The 23,999-nt window shown below is 45.9% G+C and overlaps 1 protein-coding gene across 1 annotated transcript in view; it reads left to right on the top strand.

Annotated features, from left to right (window-relative positions):
* DNMT1 (DNA methyltransferase 1) overlaps positions 1-22,736 on the top strand; it is a 44,101-nt gene extending 21,365 nt beyond the window's left edge. The window contains exons 16-34 of the mRNA XM_060269086.1: positions 1,535-1,632; positions 2,514-2,661; positions 4,989-5,104; positions 5,777-5,981; positions 6,654-6,787; positions 6,993-7,166; positions 7,667-7,888; positions 10,137-10,329; positions 10,806-10,890; positions 12,937-13,071; positions 13,262-13,544; positions 14,826-14,967; positions 15,438-15,604; positions 16,332-16,509; positions 16,981-17,176; positions 19,398-19,561; positions 20,672-20,788; positions 21,650-21,740; positions 22,237-22,736. Coding sequence (XP_060125069.1) covers positions 1,535-1,632; positions 2,514-2,661; positions 4,989-5,104; positions 5,777-5,981; positions 6,654-6,787; positions 6,993-7,166; positions 7,667-7,888; positions 10,137-10,329; positions 10,806-10,890; positions 12,937-13,071; positions 13,262-13,544; positions 14,826-14,967; positions 15,438-15,604; positions 16,332-16,509; positions 16,981-17,176; positions 19,398-19,561; positions 20,672-20,788; positions 21,650-21,740; positions 22,237-22,274 — 2,886 coding nt within the window. The 3' untranslated portion in view covers positions 22,275-22,736. The remainder of the gene's footprint in view (positions 1-1,534; positions 1,633-2,513; positions 2,662-4,988; positions 5,105-5,776; positions 5,982-6,653; positions 6,788-6,992; positions 7,167-7,666; positions 7,889-10,136; positions 10,330-10,805; positions 10,891-12,936; positions 13,072-13,261; positions 13,545-14,825; positions 14,968-15,437; positions 15,605-16,331; positions 16,510-16,980; positions 17,177-19,397; positions 19,562-20,671; positions 20,789-21,649; positions 21,741-22,236) is intronic.
* Positions 22,737-23,999: the final 1,263 nt, after the last annotated feature.

The raw sequence follows: 23,999 nt of genomic DNA, 5'->3' as shown, positions 1-23,999 counted from the left end.
TTTGCTTACAGGGAAAGGGGGGCTCCATGATTGGCACGAGGAGAAGGAGAAGCGCTTCCTCATCTTTTCTTTTTGGTCTCCTGGACACATTCATTTCCTGCCTTATGGAACTCCCCTCCCCAACACTACTTTTTTTTTGCCAGCATGCTGCTCCTGGCCAAACAGTTCCCAAATTCTTCAAATACAGAGCTGTCTGGTTCAGAACACAGCATGCAGCTGCTGCTTCTGGGACAGAATTGTTATGTTAAAAAGGTAGTAGATCAAAACAAAGAAAGCCCCCTTCCCCAAATGCCTGGCCATGTGTTTCATCTTGCAAGCAAAACTAAACTAAACACTCTTACTCAGGTTCAGCCGTATGCTGCCCCCTTGCCTCCGACAACCACACTCTTTCTCTCCCCTTTGAAAAGGCTGCTGCTCCACTGTTGGCTACCCTAGAGCGCCAATTAGCTGGTTTTAGAGGGGAGGGAGGGCTCAATTTCCTAAGCACCTAGCAATTCTGGTTGCATGAGACAAGCAAGTTTGGGTGAGCTAACAAATGTCAATTTTATTTTTATGACTTCAAAAATGGGACAAATTGGGCGCCAGGCAGGACAGGGGACTCTTTGCCCCTAAAACAGGACAACCCCGTTTTTTAAAGGATGGGTGGCAACCATATTTCATATGACCCTTGATTTCAGAACTTATTTACACAATTTCTATCCTGCACATTCCTGAGATGGTTAAAGTAGTGAGAAACAGCAAAAGCTACATTGGCAGAGGGTGGGGAGAAATAAAGTAAAGCATATATCCTTACACAACAAACTTAAGCAGCAGCAATCCACTCAAATGGACTAAAAAAATGCCCAAATTTAAAAAAAAACTAACTTCAGCAATTCTTAAAAGTCTAGGAAAATATGAATGTTTTTATCCTCCTGGTGTGAAATGATAGTAGTAACAAAGGTTACAAGGCAGGCTGCCATGGGAAGACTTTATATAAAGTTTAAGGAAGAAGTCAAACTTCTTAACATTTTCCCCAAATTCATTCCATCTCTCTTGTCTCTTTCCGTCTCTCTCTCTCTCTCTCTCTCTCTCTCTCTCTCTCTCTCTCTCTCTCTCTCTCTCTCTCTTGTAGCCCTTGCCAACCTGGCACACTCCAGATATTTTGCACTTTATAGCTCCCATGGAATTGGCTGGGGCGCATGGGAGTTGTAGTCCAAAACATTTATCATGGGTAATTTCCTCCCTTTCCTGGGCTACTGTCCTTTGTTTTATTTAAAGGCTGTGATTTGTTTTAGAGACTCTGCTTTGTTTAGAGGCCTGTTAGGAATTGCCACCGATGGAAGCTGGGTCAGCATCTTACTGTTTCGTAAGAGTTTGCTGAGTCTTCTTCACAGTGGAGCCTATGTTGGTTTGTGAGACACCTGCCCATTCTGCTTCCCCATCCACAGTTTCCTTGTGAACTACCCTTAGTTTGGATGCTTGTCTCCTGGCAGGTGTTGGGCCACAGGCATGTTGTCTCGGCTCCTTCTTCCTTCCTTTTTTTCTCTCTTTCCAGGTTTGCCAACAGCCAGAGTGTGGCAAATGCAAAGCTTGCCAGGATATGATTAAGTTTGGTGGCACTGGGAAGTCAAAACAGGCCTGCATAATGAGAAGGTAATTATGACCTCTGCCTTGAAGGACCTAAAGGGGAACAGCCTGCAAGCTTGGGCAAGAGATTCATCCACTTGTGTCCATTTTTGCCGAGCCAACAGTGGAAAACTTATACGTGCACTCAAGTTTACATAATGCACATAATTGTGTTACCACTCTTATTGAAACAAACCACCTACCACACAACTTATCACATCCCTGGTCAAGATATGTGAGGAACTTGCTGAATCCTAAAATAGAGTGGTACCTTGACAACTGAACGCTTCGACTTCTGAAGGTTTCGACTTCCGAAGTCGACAACCCTGGAAGTCTTTTCACCATGCGTGCGCGTTCCGCGCCTGCGCAAAGTGACGTGCGCGGTCAGCGCATGCGCAGAAATGCAAAAATCACTCTTTGCGCATGCGCAGAAGCGGTGCTTCGACAACCAAAGACCTCGACTTACGAAGACGGCCGTGGAACGGATCGTCTTCGTAAGTCGAGGTACCACTGTATATGGATTTAGAATCAATGTGAATTGAACAGTTATGAGTTGAGGATTTTTTTAAATTGCCTTTCTGTCTCTGAGCAATTGCATCTTTAGTCTCATCTTCAAACTCCTCTCTACAGCAATAAGGACTGCATTTAATGCTGCTCAGTGTCAAAATATTGTAAAGCACTGTAGAAATGAGATGATTCAGGCAAACTAAATTAGCCAGGATTACAGTATGTTAAACAAAACATGTTTGTACTGTTGGTATAATATCTCAGTTGAGAAATCTGCTTGCAAAATGAACACATTGCAGAATTGAGGGGTTTGGGGGGAGGGGAGTGTGTGTGCATGGCTGTGCCAAATTAGGCCTCCATTTCTCAGCTGCACATTGTATTTCTTTTAAAATTGGTTTTAGATGTCCCAATCTGGCCGTAAAAGAAGCTGATGAAGATGAGGAAGTGGATGATAACATCCCTGAAGTGCCCTCGCCTAAAAAGATGCTGCAAGGAAGGAAGAAGAAGCAAAGCAAGAGCCGAATTTCCTGGGTGGGAGAGCCTGTCAAGGTATAATGCCTGCACAGGAAAAGGCGGTTCAAGCAGTTGGAAAAGGGATAGCTTGGTGTCTCACATCCAAGTTGTGTGGGGGATACAGAGATCCCTTGAGTTCAACCTTTTCATTCTTGTGTATTGCACTTCACCGTGTCATTTGGGGATACCAAGCAGGTTGCCCTCCAGATGTTGCTGGACTAAATCTTCCATTACCCCTGACAATTAGCGATGCTAGCTGGAGCTAAAGGGTGATGGACACCTGCAACAGCTGGAGGGTACCATGTTGGCTGCTGCTGTTGTTTAGTCATGTCCGACTTTTTGTGACCCCATGGACCAGGGCACGCCAGGCACTCCCGGAGTTTTGTCAAATTCATGTTGGTTGCTTTAATGATGATGATAATAATAATAATAATAATAATAATAATAATAATAATAATAAAATTTATTTATACCCCGCCCATCTGGCTGGGTTTCCCTGTCAAATCACTGTCCAGCCATCTCGTCCTCTGTTGTCCCCTTCTCCTTGTGCCCCACGTTGGCTAACCCTAGTGTAAAACAATGTTGTGGTGCCTTGCTAGATTCCCAGTCACTAGGTGTCCACATTATGAGCCTGATATTCCTGGGTGCCTATCATTTGTGGTTTAGACACATCTTTTGTCTTTAAAAAAAATACTTGCTACATTTTTTTGATAGAATCATAAAATTAGAACAAAATGTGGGGTACCCCCTAAAAAGCATAGGATTTTCAGTATACTAAAAACAGACTAAAAACATAAAATTAGAGAGTTGGAAGGGATCCCAGGGGTCATCTACTCCAACCCCTGCAATGCAGGAAGCTCAACTAAGCATCCATGACAGAAGCCAGTCAACCTCTGCTTAACAACCTCCAAGAAAGGAGAGTCCGTTCCACAGTCAAACAGCTCTTGCTGTCAGAAAGTTCTTCCTGATATTTAGCCAGAGTTTATTCTTTTAATTTGAAGCCATTGGTTCAAGTCCTACCCTACAGAGCAGGAGAAAAAAGCTTGCTCCATTTTCCATGTGATGAATGTCACATGCTTTAGATATCCTTTAAATATTGGAAAATGCCTAGCATATCTCATCTGTCTCCCAGCCAACCAACCCATAACAAACATTCTCTAGGCAGTTCAGAAACCAAAAACATTAAAGCACAAACTAATTAAAGGAAGCCAAAACCATTTTTTTTCTTTTTTGCAACCATGAGAGTTAGAGACATGCTTAGCAGAAAATGAAAAGAAAAATGAATACACGCTATTCAGAGACCTTTGGTTCCTGGTGCAGTTGTGCCCAGGCAACATTCTCTAATCCAGTGGTTACCAATCAGGGGTCTGGGGACCCCTGGGGGTCTATGAAATGCACCCAGTGGGTCTGTGGCCCCATCCCTTGCCTGCCCCAACTAAATTTTTGTCATTTTTTACATGGTAATATCACAAATTTTATGTTCAGCTTTAGCGCTGTGTGATTTTTCAATATATTGGCCAAAATCAGTTTTGAAATCACACCACGATAATGATTTTGATGCAGCAATACACAGTAACATATTGCTCCTTGTGCAAGGGAGCGCAGGGCAGCCAGTTTCAAGGCACCACCGATATTGCACGATGATCTCAGCTGATAACGCTGCTGATCTGAGCTGCCTTTGCTCATGCTGAGGGGAAACAGGGCAACCGATTGCAAGGTGCTGCCTTCCCTTCACGCTGATGGGCAGCTGGTCGCCCTCACGCCAAGGCACCGTGGCACTACCTTCCCCTGGCACTGAGACAGAGCAGCTTTTCTCAGGAGGAAAGCAGCAGCGGCCACAGTGGATGATTTGATCCACCCCTCCCTCTCCCACTCCCACTCAAACCATGTGGTGGAGGAGACTCCACTTCCTCTCCTCCCCTCACCCATCCGATCTCCCCGACTGCTCCTTCCCCCATCCCCATGCCTGATCTCCAGTTTCAGACACCTTGATATATCAGAATATCATGATGTTTAGCTGCTGATATATCACGATGTTGAAAGCCAGATATTGCTCAGCCCTAGTCTGTTTTAGTATACTGAAAATCCTTTGCTTTTTAGGGGGTACCCACATTTTGTTCAAAAAATTGCTTTGCAGGATTAACTACCATAGAGTTATCAAAATATTCAGAAGTAGCGGGTCCATGGCTTGACTTTTGAAAAATAGGGGGTCCTCAGTAATTAGCTGGTTGGGAACCTCTGCTCTCATCCCTTCTGCCAAGACAGAGGGAGCTCTGAGATGTGATGACAGCAAGCAAGGTGGGCGTCACTGGTGCTTTTCTCGTCTTACTGTCTCATTGACCCTATCCTCTTTCTGTCTGCAGACTGATGGCAAAAAGGATTTCTACCAGAAGGTGTGCATTGATTCAGAGGCCCTGCAAATTGGTGACTGTGTCTCTGTCAGCCCGGATGACCCCACAAAACCTCTTTACTTGGCAAGGTGTGCCGTCATGCTGTTGGTGGAGGGGCTGGGCTTGGACTCAACCTTCCGTCCCATCGTGTAACTTGGACAAAGGCTACCCAGAAACTGTCCTGTTTATAATTTAGGGATAGTGGCAAGTTGCTTATTAGGCTGTATACAATATGTATTTTATTACCAAGGATTTTAGAAAGAGAGAAGCCAATGGAAGGGGGATTGCATTTACTGGTGTGAATTATTCTGAGCCCACTGCTGCTTCCTAGAAGGTGGTCTCCACCTGTTCAGTATAGGCTTCTCTTATAAGCTGTTGCAATGTCCTGACTAGGGGGCTGAGCTGTGAACTAGGAAGCCCTAGGTTGAAAGATGGCCTCAGCTGTAAGCCTTTCAAATGGCCTTACGCAATCTGCTCTCTCCCAGCCTTAGTTCTCCTCCCACCCCCAATCTTCAGTATAAAGGGGTCCACTGGCCTACCTTACAAAGTTCATAAGGATTACTGGGGGTTTTTTGGAGCCTTTCTAACCCTTTGACTTGCACAGAACTAGAGGTAAATTCCTCTTGCCCACCCCACATGTTCTTTGGTGGATTCTCAGCGGCCACCTTTTCTGGGAGAGCTTGGGACAAAACATCTTTTTTGGGGGGTGATGTCTTTGCCTTAATTTCTGGTTTGAAGCTCATCTTTGTTCCTTCTCGCAGAGTCACTGCCATGTGGGAAGATGCTAGCACTGGGCCGATGTTCCATGCCCACTGGTTTTGCCGTGGCACTGACACCGTTCTGGGAGCAACATCTGATCCGCTGGAACTTTTCTTGGTGGATGAGTGCGAAGACATGCAGCTGGCTTACATTCACGGCAAAGTCAATGTCCTTTACAAGGCTCCCTCAGAGAACTGGTCCCTAGAGGTATGTTGAGAAATTCCATTCCTCTGGCAGCTTTGATGGAAGGGTGGCCCTCCTGTCTCCCTCTGGAGGGGAGGGAGGTGCCAGGCTAATAGGCTCACAGTTCTCCACTATGTCTGGCTCCAGCTTTTGGGAGGCAGCACTGCAGCGGCGGCCCATGGCAGCTACTATGCCAGAGCTGGGGGCCCCAAGTCAGGGGTCTGGGCCAGGCAAAGCACCAGCTTTTTCTAAGACACTGGAAGGATCAAGTCTCCTGGTAATTCCAGTAGGAGCTGTGACTTTATGTTCAGTCCCCTTGCAAGGTGGTCTTGCAGCATAGGTTGTCCCACCTCCAAACAGTTTTCTTTCTGCTTCTGCCAGCATCTGTTGTGGCATCCTTTTTTTTTAAACACTTCCAACTTCATAGGGATACCTTGAGCATGACTCTCATCCCTCCCCCACCATAACTATTGCAGCACATTTTCTTTTTGCATCCTGTCCATGTGTTGCCATTCAGAACATCCTTGCAGCCAGGAATTCCTCAGACAAACTGAACTTGGCTTTTGTGGCTTCTGCCTGTGTTTGTGTGCATGTGCACATGCGGAAATCATAGTGGCCATTTCTTGTTCTGTTTAGATAATCTGCTTGCTTTCATCTCTCTCCTCCCCACCCCACCCCCAAATCTTCTTCCCATAGGGAGGGCTTGATACGGAGATCAAAATGGTGGAAGATGATGGCAGAACCTATTTCTACCAAATGTGGTATGATCAAGAGTATGCCAGGTTTGAGACTCCGCCAAAGACTCCGCCTCCTGAAGACAACAAATACAGGTTAGTGCACCAGACTAGAAGGTGTAGCTGGGAAATATTGAAAGCGGGGTAGAAGGCTTGGATGCGATAGAACTTTATGGCATTGGTTTGGATGCTCCAAACTGTTTACATTGTCCCATTAATGTAGCGCTAGAAGGTGAGGGTTTGTTGGTGTCTACCCTCCTCCACTCAATCTAATCCAAGCATCCATCTGCTTTCCTCCCAGGTTCTGCATGAGCTGTGCAAGTTTGGATGAGGTGAGGCAGAAGGAAATCCCCAAAGTCTTGGAGCCCCAGGAGGAGTCGGAAGGGAAGATGTTTTACAGTATGGCAGTGAAAAATGGAGTGCAGTATCGAGTGGGAGATGGAGTCTTCCTCCTACCAGATGCCTTCCTGTTCAGGTTGGTCTTTCAACTGGCTTATGGGTGGAGCAGGAGCAGGGGCTGCTTAGTATAGGGCTGGCTCCTTAATTGATAATGAAGGAATCAAAAACCCAAATTGATTCATACCAGCCCAACGCATTTTAAAATGTTTATTTTTCAGAATATCACATCTTAAAACGTCATTTAAACATCAACAGTAGAAGAAAAGGGTCACTAAAAGGGGACTCGTGGGATACAGTTGTGGGAGTTAAAGAATTAAGAAAGAAATGCAATTACATTGCAAATCTTCAGGGCAGCCTTCTAAATATTATTGAATCAGTCAAGAGTCCCCAGCACAGCCTTGCAAACCAATCAACCATAATCATTGAGCAGGCCCATTTTGTGCCCATTTGTCTGCCCACACTTACCGGTATACTGGTTTGAAGTCACTCTCCTCCTATTTGCAGAAACGTTGACTTTGTGTCGCTCATTGATTGCCCTGGTTTTTATTTTATTCCCATTTTCTCCCCTCTCCCCAGCCTGAGGCTTGCCAGCCCTATCAAGCGGCAGAAAAAGGAGGCAGTAGATGAGGAACTGCATCCTGAGCATTACCGCAAGTATTCTGAATATATCAAAGGCAGCAACCAGGATGCACCTGAGCCGTATCGCATCGGCCGAATCAAGGCAATCTACTGCAATATTCGCAGCAATGGCAGGCCCAACGAAGCAGAAATCAAGCTGCGTGTATACAAACTTTACAGGTAAACAGCAACCAGGATGGCTTTACCAGCAAGATGGAAAAATAGACTTTGTTTGTGAATTGGGGATACAGAAGGCATCTTCCATATGCATCTCCCTAAATGGGAAACTGCATGTCTTCCTGGGTGCAAGGACCTTGCATTCAGGATTGCCCGTGAGGTAACCTTTCCCCCTGCAAAGCAAAACAAAGATATATGATCCTGGTAACTTGCTGTTCAGGAGAAGGAGCAATATTTGGATTCAGGACCAAACAGGGCCACAACCAAATGCATCTTTGCATTTTAACGTGTTATTTTTTTAAAAAATGCTAAGATCAGTTGCTGAATGAGGATCGCAGCAGGCAGGCAGGAGCAGTTTAGCTCTTTTCCCCCTTATTGTGGTCTTGATGAAAATTCTTGCTCATTGAAGCTGCTGTTAGCAGTGTGGGGAAATCCTCTATTTGCATCAATAACGTGGACACACTTTGTGTCTCTTCTACTTAGGCTCCCTCCTCCTCCTCCACTGTATAGCAGGTCAGTGGGGTTAGGATGTATGTGCCCTACATATTGGAGTGTAGAGTAATCTTTATTGAGGACTAGCAAACAGTGGGCAGCTTACAGTTATAAAGAGGGGTCCTTCCTTCCTTCCTTCCTTCCTTCCTTCCTTCCTTCCTTCCTTCCTTCCTTCCTTCCTTCCTTCCTTCCTTCCTTCCTTCCTTTTACACCCCACCCTTCCTCCAAGGAGCTCAAGGTGGCATACATTGTTATCGTCCCGCTTTTATCCTCACAAAGCCCTGTGAGGTAGATAAGGTTGAGAGCGAGTGCCTGACCCAAGATCACCCAATGAGCTTCATAGTAGAGTGAAGATTTGAACCCAGGCCTTCTAACACACTAACCCCTTTGGACATGAGACGTGGGGAGCAGACCTCATAAAGGAAGTTTTGAGAGAACAAATGGTTGGAAGAAGGCTTGAGGATTTTACATGGTGCTTGGTTATGGTGATGGTGTTGATACATGTCAGGAGGCGGGTGTCCTGTGGGGAGTCCCTGCATCCTGGTAACAAAAGGGTGTCTAAGGAAGATGTACATGGGCAGAGTGGGACTGAGGGAAAAATCCTCAACTTAGAAAAACAACTGGCTGGCACACCAGAGAAGAAAACACCAAAATGTATGTCAGGAAAGTGTTTGAAATGAAGGTGGAAGGGTGGAAGAAACCAGTGTTAGCCCATTTAAGTAAAACCCTTATTTTGAACTCTTAAGTACAGCTGATTTGTAGTTTATGAAAATCTTTAATTAATTTTTTTTTAAAAAAAAAGCAGTAGAGAGTAAAATACACAATTCTAATGTGCCTTCTAAGATAAAGTAGTGAGAAACACCTGAAATGGCAAAAGTTAGGCCTACACTAGACTATGATGTGAACATGTGAAAAGCAGTGTGACTGGGTGGAGTGTCTGCTACCCCATTCTCAAAAGTAAATATCTCATATGGCCGCTTACAGATATTACTATAAATACAGTAAAATCCGAAATGGCCTAAGATCAAATCTGCATATGCAAAAATGAGTCATTGCAGGCATTCCAGAATAAACATGTTTTCAAAGCACAATTAGAAGTGCAACAACCTTTATCTCAACCTGACTCATTCCTAGTATTGGAGCTGGGCTTGTGGGCCTGTTCAGCTTCCTGAAACCATTGATCAAGAAAAATAATCTTCTGCCTCCCCTGCTTTATTCATGCAGAAGACAGAGAGATGATTGGTCAGATGTGGTGGCTCCATCATTTCTAGCTTGGCTCCTTACTGAGTACATTAAAATGAAAAACACCAATATTCAATATTTGAGAGCTTGGGCATGAAACAGAATTTAATAGTACAAGTGTTTGTAATTCAATATCCAGTGTGTTCAGGGTTTTATTTATTTTATGGGGCGGACCACAAATAATGGGAGAAAAAGCAGTGCAGGGAATGCCCAGCTCCCTTCAGTCTCAATCTGACATGGCCAGTGGCCAGGTATGATTATGGAAATTGTAGTCCTAAGAGCACCTGAAGGGCCACTTGGGACAGAGGAGTGAAGTGACCGAATCAACACCCAGACAAAACGTGGATGGCAGAACTGAAGGCAGGTAAGACTGCTTTGAAATACCAGGGCAATGGCAAAAAACCTTTGAAAGCAACATGGCTGAGGAAGCATCATTTATTTCACGTTGCATGTTTTGTTGTTTGGACCTGCTCTCTTCCCAGAAGAAAATACTTCTCTGTGCTGCTGTTTTTTCCAGGCCAGAGAACACCCATAAGTCTGTGAAAGCCAGCTACCATGCAGACATCAATTTACTATACTGGAGCGATGAAGAGGCCACCGTAGAGTTCAAAGACGTGCAGGGCCGCTGCACGGTGGTGTATGGGGAAGATTTGACAGAAAACATCCAGGACTATTCTGCCAGTGGCTCTGATCGCTTCTACTTCCTAGAGGTGACCTTTCCCATGGCACAATTTGACTTGTGCAGGCATTGATGAATTGTCTGCATGCCCGCTAGTAGCCAAAGGCTGCTAAAGTCTTTACTGGCTCAAGGCATTTTGGGGTCAAAGATGCAAAATTCATCCCCACCCCGAACAAGAAGACCTACTCACTGGCAAATGCCCCCTGTGTAAGCCCCATTTGAGATAAAGAGACAGGAGCTGGACAGGAGAAGCCCTTAGCAGGATGCTCCCCTTGGGTCAGGCTGGGCGGCTGCCTGGCATCCAAAATCCACTGCCTGAGGCAGCTGTTTTATGGTGGGTTGGAGCCTTTGGTCTAAAGCATTAATTTCCCACTCTGTCCACGTGTCCCAGCCATGTACATGGGAGCCCAAGGAACTTTCAGAAAAGTTTTGTGCTTGGTCTGGGCTAGCTTGAAGGCCAAAATGTTTAGTGTTAAGTTTATTCTTATTTATGTTTTTGTTTTCTAGGCATATAATGCAAAAACGAAAAGCTTTGAAGACCCCCCATATCATGCCCGTAGCTCTGGAAATAAAGGGAAAGGGAAAGGGAAAGGTGGGTGCTTATTCAGTACATAACTGCCTCCATCACACTGGTGTTTGAGCCCAGCACAGTCACAGGGTGACTAATTCAACTAATTAGTCCTTCTAGTGGCAGGCTGTGCAAAGACTTCCCCCTTCCCCTCGTGGGGGGTCAGGAGCCTGGAAAACAGCATGCGGGGGAGGAGAGCAGGGGATTGTTCCATGTGGAAAGCCAAAGAGTGCTGAATTCTTCCCTGAGACCTTTGGAAGTAGAAAGGAAGGCTGTGTAAATGCTGCCCTGCAGGGAGGCAGGCTGAGGGTAGGGGGAGAGAATCCAGTAATTCTGCAGACAGAAAAATGATTTTAGCAACTTATATCAGATACTGCAACATTGGGTGGAGTTCAACCAAGTCCTACTCTGAGTAGACTCATTTAAATTAATGAACCTAACTTAGTTAATTTTGTTATGTGTTCTTGGAGTAGGACTAGCATTTTCTCATAACTTGATTGCTTGCATGATTGTGCTAATCCATGTGGAGACACAGAGAGCTTTGCAGGGCATGAGAACCTTTGACTGCTGAGGGGAGCTGCTCTGCCCTCAAGCATCTGAGACTCCTCTAGCGCTATATATTTCAGTCTAATTTCTAATTGCTTAGAAAAAATAAAATAAAAACTTAGTTGGTCTTTAAGGTGCTACTGAAGGAATTTTTTTATTTTGTTTCGACTCAGACCAACACGGCTACCTACCTGTAACTAGAAAATTGCTGTAAGGGCCTGCAATCCAGTGGTAGTTATTTCCTGTCCCAGTGGCTGAAGGCAGTTTCCTGTGTTCTTTTAGTGTATTGTTAAATGAAGACACAGGACACCCCGTTCCTTACTCTCGTTTTGCATAACTGCATGAAAGCCTAATCTATAGTGGGGTTTTCTGAGGGGTGGGGGAGCCATTCACATGAGGCTCCTGCTCTCCCTGCCCACCAGTTGCCAAATATCCCAACAGCTTGTCTAAGAAATAGCACTTCTGCCTCCGAGGGCTAATAACACACTAAAAGGGAAATGTAGTTGGGGGCCCATATCTGATCATGTGGCAAAGCCCCAAGTCCATCCAGTGAATGGGCAATGGAGGATTTCATTGTGGGCCACCCAGAGGCATCTGAGGATGCTGGACTAGATGGGCTGCTCAAATGGGTGCAAGTTATCCAGGGAAGCTGGAGATGTCTGCAGATGGAATGAGGGGGGGGGAATGAGGAGGGCGGAGTTTCTAGGTTGTAGAATGGGCTGTTGCACTTCAGAACGCAGGGAGGGATCGTCTTTTAAATGCTCCCCTGCATGAAAAACTTCCTGCAAGTAGCAAATTAGCAGATCAGAGAGTGGGCCGGGCTTGAATCTTTCTTCCCTGCAGCATTCACTGCAGCAGGGGTCATTTTTAAAAGATAGCACCCCTCCCCCTGGTAGATTAAAGTAGGGTGCCCATTCCTTTTTGTTCTGCTGCCCAAACTGTGCCTCCTCATTCCTCCCCTCAGTACATTTGCATGCATGAATAAAATGAAGGAAAACCATGAGAGGCTCCCCCCCTTTTTGTTGCATGTTGGGGAGGGAGGTGAAGGTGCAGTGCCCCAGCTCCCTATGGAAAGCCAGCAGCTGGCCTTCAAAAGCCTCTTATACTTCTTGAAAATCTCCCTTGCACTACAGTGTATCACTTTCTAAAATGGCTCTTAAGGGGACCTTAAAAGTCCAAGTCCTGTCCTGCACCCTGTGGGATCAGGGTGGCAGCTGTGTAGCTACCGGTAGTTACAGGTAGGTAGCCGTGTTGGTCTGCCGTAGTCGAAACAAAATAAAAAAGTTCATTCCAGCAGCACCTTAGAGACCAACTAAGTTGGTTACTGTATGAGCTTTCATGTGCATGCACACTTCTTCAGATACCAAGAAGAATCTGAAGAAGTGTGCATGCACACAAAAGCTCATACCAATAACAAACTTAGTTGGTCTCTAAGGTGCTACTGGAAGGAAGCTGTGTAGCTGCCTTGCTATGACCCAATTTTGAACACCCTCTCACCCCAGTTTTGTTCTGTTTTTGACACAGGTAAAAGCAAAGGGAAATCTTCAGGAGCAATGGAGCAGAGTGAGATTGAAGCTGCTGAGATTAAGCCATCAAAGTTGCGCAGCCTGGATGTCTTCTCTGGCTGTGGAGGCTTGTCAGAAGGGTTCCACCAAGCAGGCAAGGCCATTTTAAAAAGCCATTGGGAGGCTAGGAAGTGCAGGATTAGCAGCCAAGATGATGGAGCCAGTGGTAGATTCAGTTTTGTTTGCAGGGGGGAGGGGAATTTTGCACCCTGCCGCCCGGCTTTGGAAGTGAGGCGGGAGCGTAAAGCTCTTCTTCCTCTTTTGGTTTCTTTTCCCAATGGCAGAAGTCTCGGAGACTCTGTGGGCCATCGAGATGTGGGAACCAGCAGCACAGGCCTTCCGCCTGAACAATCCTGGCACGACAGTGTTCACGGAGGACTGCAATGTCCTGCTCAAGCTGGTCATGTCTGGGGAGAAGACCAACTCCTTGGGTCAGAAGCTGCCACAAAAGGGAGACGTGGAGATGCTGTGCGGTGGACCACCTTGCCAAGGCTTCAGTGGGATGAACCGCTTCAATTCGCGTACCTATTCAAAGTTCAAGAACTCCCTGGTGGTCTCCTTCCTCAGGTGACAGTGGCTTAATCAACAATATAAGTTCTAGGGGGGGACGGGACCATTACTCGGCGGTAGATCACATGCTTTGAATGCAGAAGATTGTAGGTTCAGTCCCTAATCCCTCCAGGTAGACTGGGAATGTCCCCCTCACCCAATCTGAAACCATAGGAAGCCATTGCCAGTCAGTGTAGACCATTATAAAAAGCTGAACCAGGGTTGTGTATGTGCTGTAGTTCCACAGGAGGACAGAACATGGAATGTGACAGTGACTACAGAGTTCAGCTTTCCTGAAAAATCTCTGGGGATTCTTTTCTTTTTTTAAGCTGGAGGTGAAGGTGAGGAGGTACATTTCTAGGCCTTGCAACTGTAAATGAAACCAAAGCAGTTAGTGAGGGTGGAGACCCTGTGCCTCCCCCCCCCCCCTGGGTGTTAGCCTCCACTCCCAACAGCCCCAGTCAGCATGGCCTGTAATCAGGGGTGATGGGAGGTGTAGTCCAGCAACACCTGGAGGGCCACAGGTTCCTGGTGGTGCCACCAGGCATGCGTAGAAGCAACTTCTGGTGCAGCTCTGCCCAATTTCCGGTGCCCACACATGGGAAGAGTGGCACCCAAAATGGAGGCTCCCTGGCAGGTAGGAAATCCGGGGGATTTCTGGGATTTTTCTCCATTCGGGAGAACAGCAAGAAACGGCTTAAAATCTGGGGGTTTCCTGCTAAGGCACGCACAGATACCAGAAACCGCGTCTGAGCATGCCCACATGCCAAAAATCGCTTCTGTGCAGAAGCGATTTCCGGCACCGCTGCACCTGTCCGATCCAGCCCATGGCTGGAAAACCTTGCCGACCCCTGCTCCAGAGCATCATAAAATGCTTTTACAGTGGTACCTCGGGTTACAGACGCTTCAGGTTACAGACTCCACTAACCCAGAAATAGTACCTCAGGTTAAGAACTTTGCTTCAGGATGAGAACAGAAATTGTGCTCTGGCAGCGCGGCGGCAGCGGGAGGCCCCATTAGCTAAAGTGGTACCTCAGGTTAAGAACGAATTAACTTCTTAACCAGAGGTACCACTGCATTGTTATTCATTACTGTAATGTGTTCACTTTATGAATGGGTGAATGTTCTGCCCACAATGGCTGGAATCCTTGTAAGACCTGGGGCTGTACTGGGAGAGTGGGTGAGGTGGTTGGGCTGGGACTTACCCCCATATCCTAGTGTGGCTGAGGAAACCTGTCTGCTGTTGGAGAGGGGAAAAGAGTCCACAACTGAACCCCTATGACCCTTCTTGTTCTCCAGCTACTGTGACTACTACAGGCCGAGGTTCTTCCTGCTTGAGAATGTGAGGAACTTTGTCTCCTTCAAGCGCTCAATGGTGTTAAAGCTCACCCTGCGCTGCCTTGTCCGGATGGGATACCAGTGCACTTTTGGGGTTCTGCAGGTATGTTAGTTGGGCAGCCTCTCTGTCAGAGCAGGGGGCGTTTCACAGCGAGTGTGTCCTCTGCAGGTTCTCAGGAGGAGAAAGATTCCTCTTAGATTCGGAGTCGAACCAGAATGCCATGAAAAGTGAGAGCTGTTAGGTAGTCTTGCTGAGCTTCCTCCCTCCCTCCCTCCCCACCCAACCCCCAGTATCCCAATTCTTGGGTTGCATTGATAGTTTGAAGAGAGTTTAGAGCACGGATGGGAAACCTGTGTGGCCCTCCAGAATCTGGAGGGTTACCACCAGATATTGAATTCCAAGCTGGGGTAGATGCTTTTCAGGTGGTGAACTGGTGCTAGCTGTAGATTGTGGCAAACTTGATTGAATACTGCAAGGCAAGGCAATAAATTCAAAATTACAAGTTTTTAGGAAAGTTTGAAGCTTTTCTCCCTCCGCATTAATGTGTGTGTTTTAATCTTCCTCCCTTCCAGGCTGGTCAGTATGGTGTGGCCCAAACACGCAGGAGAGCGATTGTGCTGGCTGCAGCCCCAGGAGAGAAGCTGCCCATGTTCCCTGAACCCCTGCATGTCTTTGCTCCCCGAGCCTGCCAGCTCAGTGTGGTGGTGGATGATAAGAAGTTTGTTAGCAATATCACAAGGTAACGGCCGTCTTTCAAACTTAACTGTTGGCAATTTCATGGTGTGTGCATGTATGTTTGTGGTGTCTTTAAAGACAAAAAACAGATCATGGCTGAGTTCAGCTTTCAAGGATCCCCTGACAAAGGCTCTTCTCTGCCATCCATGCTCCTAAACTTTCTTCAGCATCAGCATGTCTAGAATCACACTGAACATGATTCTTTTTAGTACCTTATCTAAACTGCACAGTTTCATTGTAAGATCACTACTGTTTGCAGATAAGCCTCTCTCTCTTTTTTACATATGTCAGGTTTCTCATTCACATTTTGGCTGCATGCTTGAGCCGATTGTTACATTACAAGGGACAGGTGTATCTGAGACCCCTCCACTTGTGCTTTGAGCCCTGTTCACTGAGTGCAGATTGCCTTCCACCAGGGTCCCACATATGTAAAGAGGGCAGGAAAGGCTCCCAAGAGCCGTGCAGCAAAAAGTTCTCACCCCCTTGCCTTCCCTTCCCTTATGCTGGCCAGCAGCCATAATCTTTAAGCTGTTTTCTGAAACTTCTTTTTAAATGTTGGGAATAACTACTCTTCTCAAGTAAGGCTTTTTATTTGTCAATGGAAGCAAGTTTCGGCCAAAGCCTGCTAATGAACAAGGCTTCCTGGTATGAGGGGGGCCAAGCCCCCCCCCCCAAGAAGAAGGCCCAGGCAGGAGTTCATCTGTAAAGCATCTTCTTCTGCTGTCCTCTAGGACCTATTCAGGCCCATTCCGAACCATCACAGTCCGGGACACCATGTCTGACCTTCCTGAAATCAGGAATGGGGCATCAGCACTTGAAATCTCCTACAACGGGGAGCCACAATCTTGGTTCCAGAGGCAAATTCGAGGCTCTCAGTATCAGCCCATCCTCAGGGATCATATATGTAAGGTGAAGCACTTTTTCTTACTATGGTTATCTGGTGATGGGGTGGAATCCACTGTATTGATGTCCAGAGCTTCTCTTGATAGCTGCATTCTGAATTCTGAAGCAAAGTCCTTAGGCTTCCACATAATTTGAACATGGGAAACTGCCTCATAGAGCGTTGGACCGTTGACCCATCTAGCATTGTTTCCACCGACTGGCAGGCTTCTCTTCCAGCACTGCCTGGAGGTGCCATTGGGGATTGAACCTGGGACCTTCTGCATGCAAAGCAGACCCTCTGCTACTGGAGAAAAAGACCAAAGAACATTTTGGTGCTTCCACTGTGCCCTTTTGTGCCACTGAGGAGTCTCCTACCAGGGGAAGGGTAGTCCCTTTTGTACTGAGGTGTAAGTGGTGGCCCTAATGGATTCTGACTGGGAAGCTGATGATGCTGGGAGCTGAAGTGCAGGGGATGAACACTTGACTTTGTCTTCCCAGGATATGAGTGCACTGGTGGCTGCTCGGATGAGACACATTCCTCTGGCCCCAGGCTCAGACTGGCGTGATCTGCCCAACATTGAAGTGCGTCTCTCCGATGGCACCACCACCCGCAAGCTGCGCTATACACACCACGAGAAGAAAAATGGGCGCAGCAGCACAGGAGCCCTCCGGGGGGTCTGCTCTTGCGCTGAAGGTACAGGATGTCGAAGGAGAACTGTTGCCACAAGTCACCAGAGGATGGTCCTTTGAGTCTTTAGTCCTTTAGACGGTCTTCTCATCCCTAATGGATTCAGTGCTCCAGGGTCTTTGTTGAGTCTGTTACCTGAAATGTTAGGGCTGAGAACTAATTGAAAATGGTTAACTTATACATGATTAAAACCTTAGTATAGCTGTATAGTACAATTGCATCTTACGCACGATTTGGTTGAAAGCCAGCCAATTGAAATTGCACAAGGCGGAGAGCTTCAAAGCTCTTAATGTACTGGCTTTTCCTGATGGAGAAAGAGCTTTGAAGCTCTCCGCCTTACTTATCAGGCAAGTCCCGCTTAGCACATGGGCTCTGGGATTCTCTAGAGCCCCAGAGGTTCTCGTAAGACCATGCCAGAGCCTGTGTGCTGAGCTTCAGAGCTCTCCACCTTGCTTGCGTCGTAAGACCTGCTCAACAAACAGGCTCTGAAAGGTAAGGGTACTTGTGGGGGGGCAGATTGAGTATACACGACCATACTGTCATTGAAACTGGAATATAGGTGTATTTATGAGATTTTGAAGGAAGTTGTTACAAGTTAATAAGCAAGCTCTGCCACTCTTTTTTGGTACAGGCCACCAATAAATAGATTTTATGTCTTAATTGGATCTTCACATTGTGCCTAACTGGAATTCAGTGAGGGGCAGGAACAGTGAAATAGTGGCGAGGTGGGGGGCTGTAACAACCTCTTGCTCTGCCCTCCCCAAAGCTACAGATCTTTCCTAACCTAGGTTTGTGGGCATGCATTTCTAAGCCACCAGGGAAAATTCTTTGTAGTCCGTGAGTAAGCCCAAGGCCAACAAGGCAAATGGCTTTTTACCAGGGCAGCCATGGGAAACCTCTGAACCATGGACCTAATTGGAACCATTGCTGCACCCAAATTAGTCCACAGAGTCATTCCATACAAGCAGCAGCCGCCTGCTCTACAATGGATCTGTGTGATGTCAGGTGTGAAGCAGGTGCAGTTGGCAAGGGGGGTCTGTTCCCTGTCCATGTTGATCAGTTACAGGTAGGTAGCTGTGTTGGTCTGACGCAGTCAAAACAAAATAAAAAAATCCTTCCAGTAGCACCTTAGAGACCAGCTACGTTTGTCATAGGTATGAGCTTTCGTGTGCATGCACACTTCTTCAGATACACTGAAACAGAAGTCACCAGACCCGTATATATAGTGGGAGGGTGGGGAGGGGTATTACTCAGAAGGGTGGTGGGAATGGGTGATTGGCTGATAGGAGTGGTAAACCTGTTGACGACTGTTAACTACTGTTAACGACTGCAATTGGTTTTGCAGGAAAAAGCAAGGGCTGAGGTGCTAAAGAAAGCATGATCATGTATAATGAGATAAGAATCCAGTGTCCTTATTCAGACCAGCTACTTTGAGATCTTGTATAGATCTCAAAGACCCAGGACATTTTATACATTATACAAGATCTCAAAGTAGCTGTTTTCTTACAGAAATAATTCAGAAACAGACTGGAAAGAGAAGTTGCTGAATTGCAACTCATTACCAAGCTTAAAACCTGGTCTGAGTAATACCCTTCTGAGTAATACCCCTCCCTACCCTCTCACTATATATAAGGGTCTGGTGACTTCTGTTTCAGTGTATCTGAAGAAGTGTGCATGCACATGAAAGCTCATACCTATGACAAACTTAGCATGTTGATCAGCTAATTGACCCTGACAGGGGTCTGCTTTCTCCGTTTAGAGAAAGTGGTTATGATCCTAACCACTTCTGCAGATGGAGTGGCCTTCTCCTGCAAAAGGTTTGCATTCAAACCACTTCCTTCCACGCTTAAAGGAGGCTTGCTGGAGCCAACAGATGGCTGAGCAGTGGTTAGAAAAATCCCTTTGAAGGTGCAATCCCAGCAGTGCTTTCAAGTGAGGTTACTGTAAGTGCTTATCAGTTGATTGGCAATTGCAATGAATTCCTTTGACAGTAGACCTCATGATTTTGTGGCAATTTTAAATACCCTTTTAACGGAATAGTAATGAAATGGTATTTTGAATTAGAAAGCAGAGACGGTGGCTTTTCCAGGATGTTATAGTCCATGGCCCCTTGCAGTTTTATTCTGGGGCTTGTGGTGTAATTCAGATTCTTGTGTTAAAGGGTTGTTGTCCCCCTTTGTCCACACATTCAGTGGAAGGTTTGTCTGAATGCTGTCATCCTTCCTAGGCAAGCCATGTGATCCTGCAGACCGGCAGTTCAACACCCTGATCCCTTGGTGTCTGCCCCACACGGGGAACCGGCACAACCACTGGGCTGGCTTGTATGGAAGATTAGAGTGGGATGGATTCTTCAGTACAACAGTCACCAACCCGGAGCCCATGGGCAAACAGGTAAGAGAAAACTGCTTGATAATGCATTCAGTGGCATTTTTTGTGAGTTTAGCTGTATTGCCTAATGTGTTTTCTGTGGTGGCACTTCTGGCCTTACAGAACTCACTGCTCAGGAAGTCCAACTGCCCAACATCAGGGACACTGAGGAAGCATTGGAAACCTTTTCTTCAGTTACCCTGAATTCTAAAAGTTTCACTAGAGATTTTATGCAGTATGGGTTGCTTTGGATTTCTTCTCTTTTTATATTTTTATGTAAAGAAAGCTGTTAAATAAGCCATGTGGAGGATCAGGAGGGGCCCCAGGAGCACCGTCAGAGGGACAGTTCCCCCCTCCTTCCCCTGCATGTTTTCCCAATAAGCTGTGTTTCATTTATTTTACCTCATGTTTTTATCATGTGAACTGCTTTGAGATCTTTTGATGAAGGGCAGTATGTAAATATAATACAGTGGTACCTCAGGTTAAGAACTTAATTCGTTCTGGAGGTCTGTTCTTAACCTGAAACTGAGTTACCACTTTAGCTAATGGGGCCTCCCGCTGCCACCACACCGCCGGAGCACGATTTCTGTTCTCATCCTGAAGCAAAGTTCTTAACCCGAGGTACAATTTCTGGGTTAGCAGAGTCTGTAACCTGAAGCATCTGTAACCTGAAGTGGTACTGAGGTACCACTGTAAATAAATAAAACATGCACAAATAGTCAAAACAGAAACAACAAAACAATAACCCCCCCTTCCACAAACACATTTAAAAGAGCATTGGATGTCAGTCAGCCCAAGGCCTGGTTGAAGAGGAATGTTTTTGCCTGGCGCCTAAAGTTATATAATGAAGGCGCCAGACGAACCTCCCTTGGGAGAACAGTCCACAAACGGGGGGGGGCATTGCAAAAAAGATCCATTCTCGTGTTGCCACCCTCTGGACCTCATGTGGATGAATGCACATTCCGGGTCAGTTTATATGGGGAGAGGCAGTCCTTGGTATATTGGCTCAGGTGTGGGGTGGGAGAACTGCGGGGGGGGGGGGGCTTGTTCAATCTGGTGAGCTGATAGTGCAGCGCTGAATTCTACCCCTTATGTCCTGAGAAAGGGATCATGGTCTTTCACTCTTTTTTGCAGGGGCGTGTGCTTCATCCCGAGCAGCACCGGGTCGTGAGTGTGCGTGAGTGCGCACGGTCCCAGGGGTTTCCAGATACCTACCGCCTGTTTGGAAATGTGCTTGACAAGCACAGACAGGTAGGTTGGCACAGATGTTTTGGGTGGGGAGGGAGACCTTTAGATGTCAACTTTTATGGGACAACTTCTTATGCTTTTAGAGCATGGATAGGACACCTGTGGCGCTCTAAATGTTCCCGTCACCCCTGACCATTGGCCATGCTGTCTGGGTGCTACTGCAAGTTGGAGTCAAACAACACCTGGAGAGCCACAAGTTCCTCATCCCTGCTTTTAAAAGAAGTGGAGATGCCCAGAAAGATGCCTTCTTCCCCTGTTGCTTTGTTACTTTAAACAAAAATAAAATAACTGTTACAAAACAAAAATAAAATAAAGGGGCTGACAAGCATATAGCTGTCTTGCCTCTAGTATGCACATTTCTTTAGAAGATTATCAAAGCCATGAAAGCTGGAGCAAGTTTAAAAACCTTATGATGAAACCTTTAAAGCTTCCTGATGCTTCACATTTCTGAATTTGTTTAAACTGAGAAGAACTCAAGATGCTAGAAGCAGCTGCCCAGCAGGATGCAAAAAGAAGATTTCTCCACCAGGCGTGTTTGTATGTCTATCTACAAATATACATACACAAGGAAAGAGATTAGAGTGAAATACTGAAATACTTATTGTAAAGATAGCATTAAATGATGGCTTAAGATTCTAATGTGTTTTATACTCTGAAACTTTTGATTGCCAAATCAACAGATGGCTTGCTCACACAGTAAGCAAAAAGAGGAAGGGAGAAAGTTTTGGTACCTTTGGGGTCCATTTGCACACATCCCAGCACCACCTGCTTTGGTGGCCCTACCAATACTTAGCAGTAAGTGAGGTGGTTTGCAAACATGTGCTGACTGTTTATTCTACCCCTGCCCTGGTGGTGTTTTTGCAGGTGGGTAACGCAGTGCCTCCACCTCTGGCAAAAGCCATCGGACTAGAGATCAAATTGTGTGTGTTGGCCAAAATGAAAGAGGATGCTACAGGTAAGTTATGGGATTTCGGTGATGTATTTTAAAGAGGACTTGTGAGCAACCTGTTCCCACAGCTCTGGCAAACTGCCCATGTCCCATCTGTGGCATGAAGAAGCAGGGACATGCCTCCATACCTGTTTGGGCTAGGATTGCAGCCTCTTTAGCAGCACAGTACTTCTGCATTATCTTCCCTGGCATAGACCAGTTGCTTCCATTGTATCACTTGCCTAACTTTTGAGGTAGGTAAGGGGAATTGAGGGAGGCATTTCCCCCCACTCCAGAAAGAACTAATGGGGTTGCTTTTATTTGCATGGGGCCCATGTGCTTCTTGGACACCCTCACATGCACACCTAGAGAGTGGAGGACCTTTAGCTCTCTAGATGTTGTTGGACTACAACACCCCTCATCCCTGACCACTGGCAATACTGCCTGATGGGAGGTCACAAGTTTCCCATCCGTGGAATAACATATCTAATTTATCTCTCTGGTATATTTTGTTTTTCTGCAGGTAATATCAAGCAGGAAAAGATGGACATTTCAGATTAATTTGTCAGTAGCCCGTCACCTGCTGCTCTTCTGTTCCAGCACCTGAACACCCAAACATGCACTGATTGTTTTTAATTTTCTTCGTTTCATTTTCTGGTTTATTTGCTTTCTCCTGGACACGCTGAAAATTGTTGGAAGTTTTTGTTTGTTTGGGGAATTATTTTGTGTTCTGTCTTTCTCTTTTCAAGCCTGTATTTGTGAGCAGTGTTTGTCTACTTGACAATTCTGAAGCTGTTTTGATGTTCCAAAAAACCATTCTCAAGTGATCAACTGTGCAGTGCCTCCCACTTCATGCGTGTGTGTGTGTGTGTGTGTGTGTGTGTGTGTGTGTTGGGGGGGAAGGGTTGCGGGTGTTTTTATTATGCATTGTATTGAAAATTAATCAACCACTTTATACAAGTGGAAATTAATACTTTATGTAGTTTTTATATGTTGTAATATTTCTTCAAATAAAATCTCTGCTATATAAATTATTCAAAGAGGGTATTTCTGACTTTCTTCAGATGAATTTGCCCGTTGTGTCTGGTGTGCTAGTGTTGCCTCTGAAATCTAAGCACAAGAATGCTGGCTCATTTCTGCACACCAAGCCCTTGATTACCCAATACTTTTCAAAAAAATTATTTTTTTATTTGCAATCATAAGAGAAAAAAGAGAGAAACATATAACAACAATCCATTGCCAGCTGACATTGATAATATGGATAACTATCTATCCTAGAATCATAGAGTTGGAAGAGACCACAAGGGCCATCCAGTCCAACCCCCTGCCAAGCAGGAAACACCATCAAAGCATTCTTGTCATATGCCTGTCAAGCCTCTGCTTAAAGACCTCCAAAGAAGGAGACTCCACCACACTCCTTGGCAGCAAATTCCACTGCCGAACAGCTCTTACTGTCAGGAAGTTCTTCCTAATGTTTAGGTGGAATCTTCTTTCTTGTAGCTTGAATCCATTGCTCCGTGTCCGCTTCTCTGGAGCAACAGAAAACAATCTTTCTCCCTCCTCTATATCCTGTTCCTCTATATCCTGTTCTGAACATAGACATCAATATAGACAGTTCAAACAGGTGTCTAAATGAAACTGACGGTTATAAGCCAGGTGATCAAATATCAATACTTGATAACTTTTCTTGATGGTAGTGATGAGGTCTCAAAATGGAACTGAGTAGAACCAGAGGGAATAAGCAATATCTGGTTTTCAAATGGTACTAGAGGGAGCACAGCAACTGACAAGTTCTGTTTTGCAGCTCAAGGATCTCTTTCCATTTGTGAAACATCAAGGGATGCTCCAAACTCCTCTGGTGAGGCATGCCATGACAACTGCATGTAACTGGGTTAAAGAATCGTAGAAGAACTGCAGTGTTCTCTCTCTGGCCACTTGCATGTGGTATTTCATGGTCAAGCCACAGATAGGTGCATACTATTTAACAAACAGCTATAAAAGGCTGTGTGTTTTGATACGGAAGGGGGAGAGGGGTTCCTTATTCTTTCCTCTGGCTCTTCACTGCTCAAAATCATGCTCTGCCTCATCTGCTTTTCCACCTGCCACTTCCTGTGATTGTTCTTTGTTTTTTCAAGTGAGAGGGAGACTCAGCACAATTACAGTTTGGGGGGCAAAGTTGTGCATGATGATGGTGATAACCCCAGAAGCTGTGGAATGGAAGTGAACCTCAGGCAAGAAAATGATGGCTAGTAGTTTAAGCAGGCCTGAATGTCTGCTTTAAGGACA

Source organism: Zootoca vivipara, chromosome 16 (assembly GCF_963506605.1).
Source record: "Zootoca vivipara chromosome 16, rZooViv1.1, whole genome shotgun sequence".
Taxonomy (NCBI): domain Eukaryota; kingdom Metazoa; phylum Chordata; class Lepidosauria; order Squamata; family Lacertidae; genus Zootoca; species Zootoca vivipara.
Note: the sequence above shows the minus strand (reverse complement) of the source record. Positions and strands in the feature narration are given on the sequence as shown.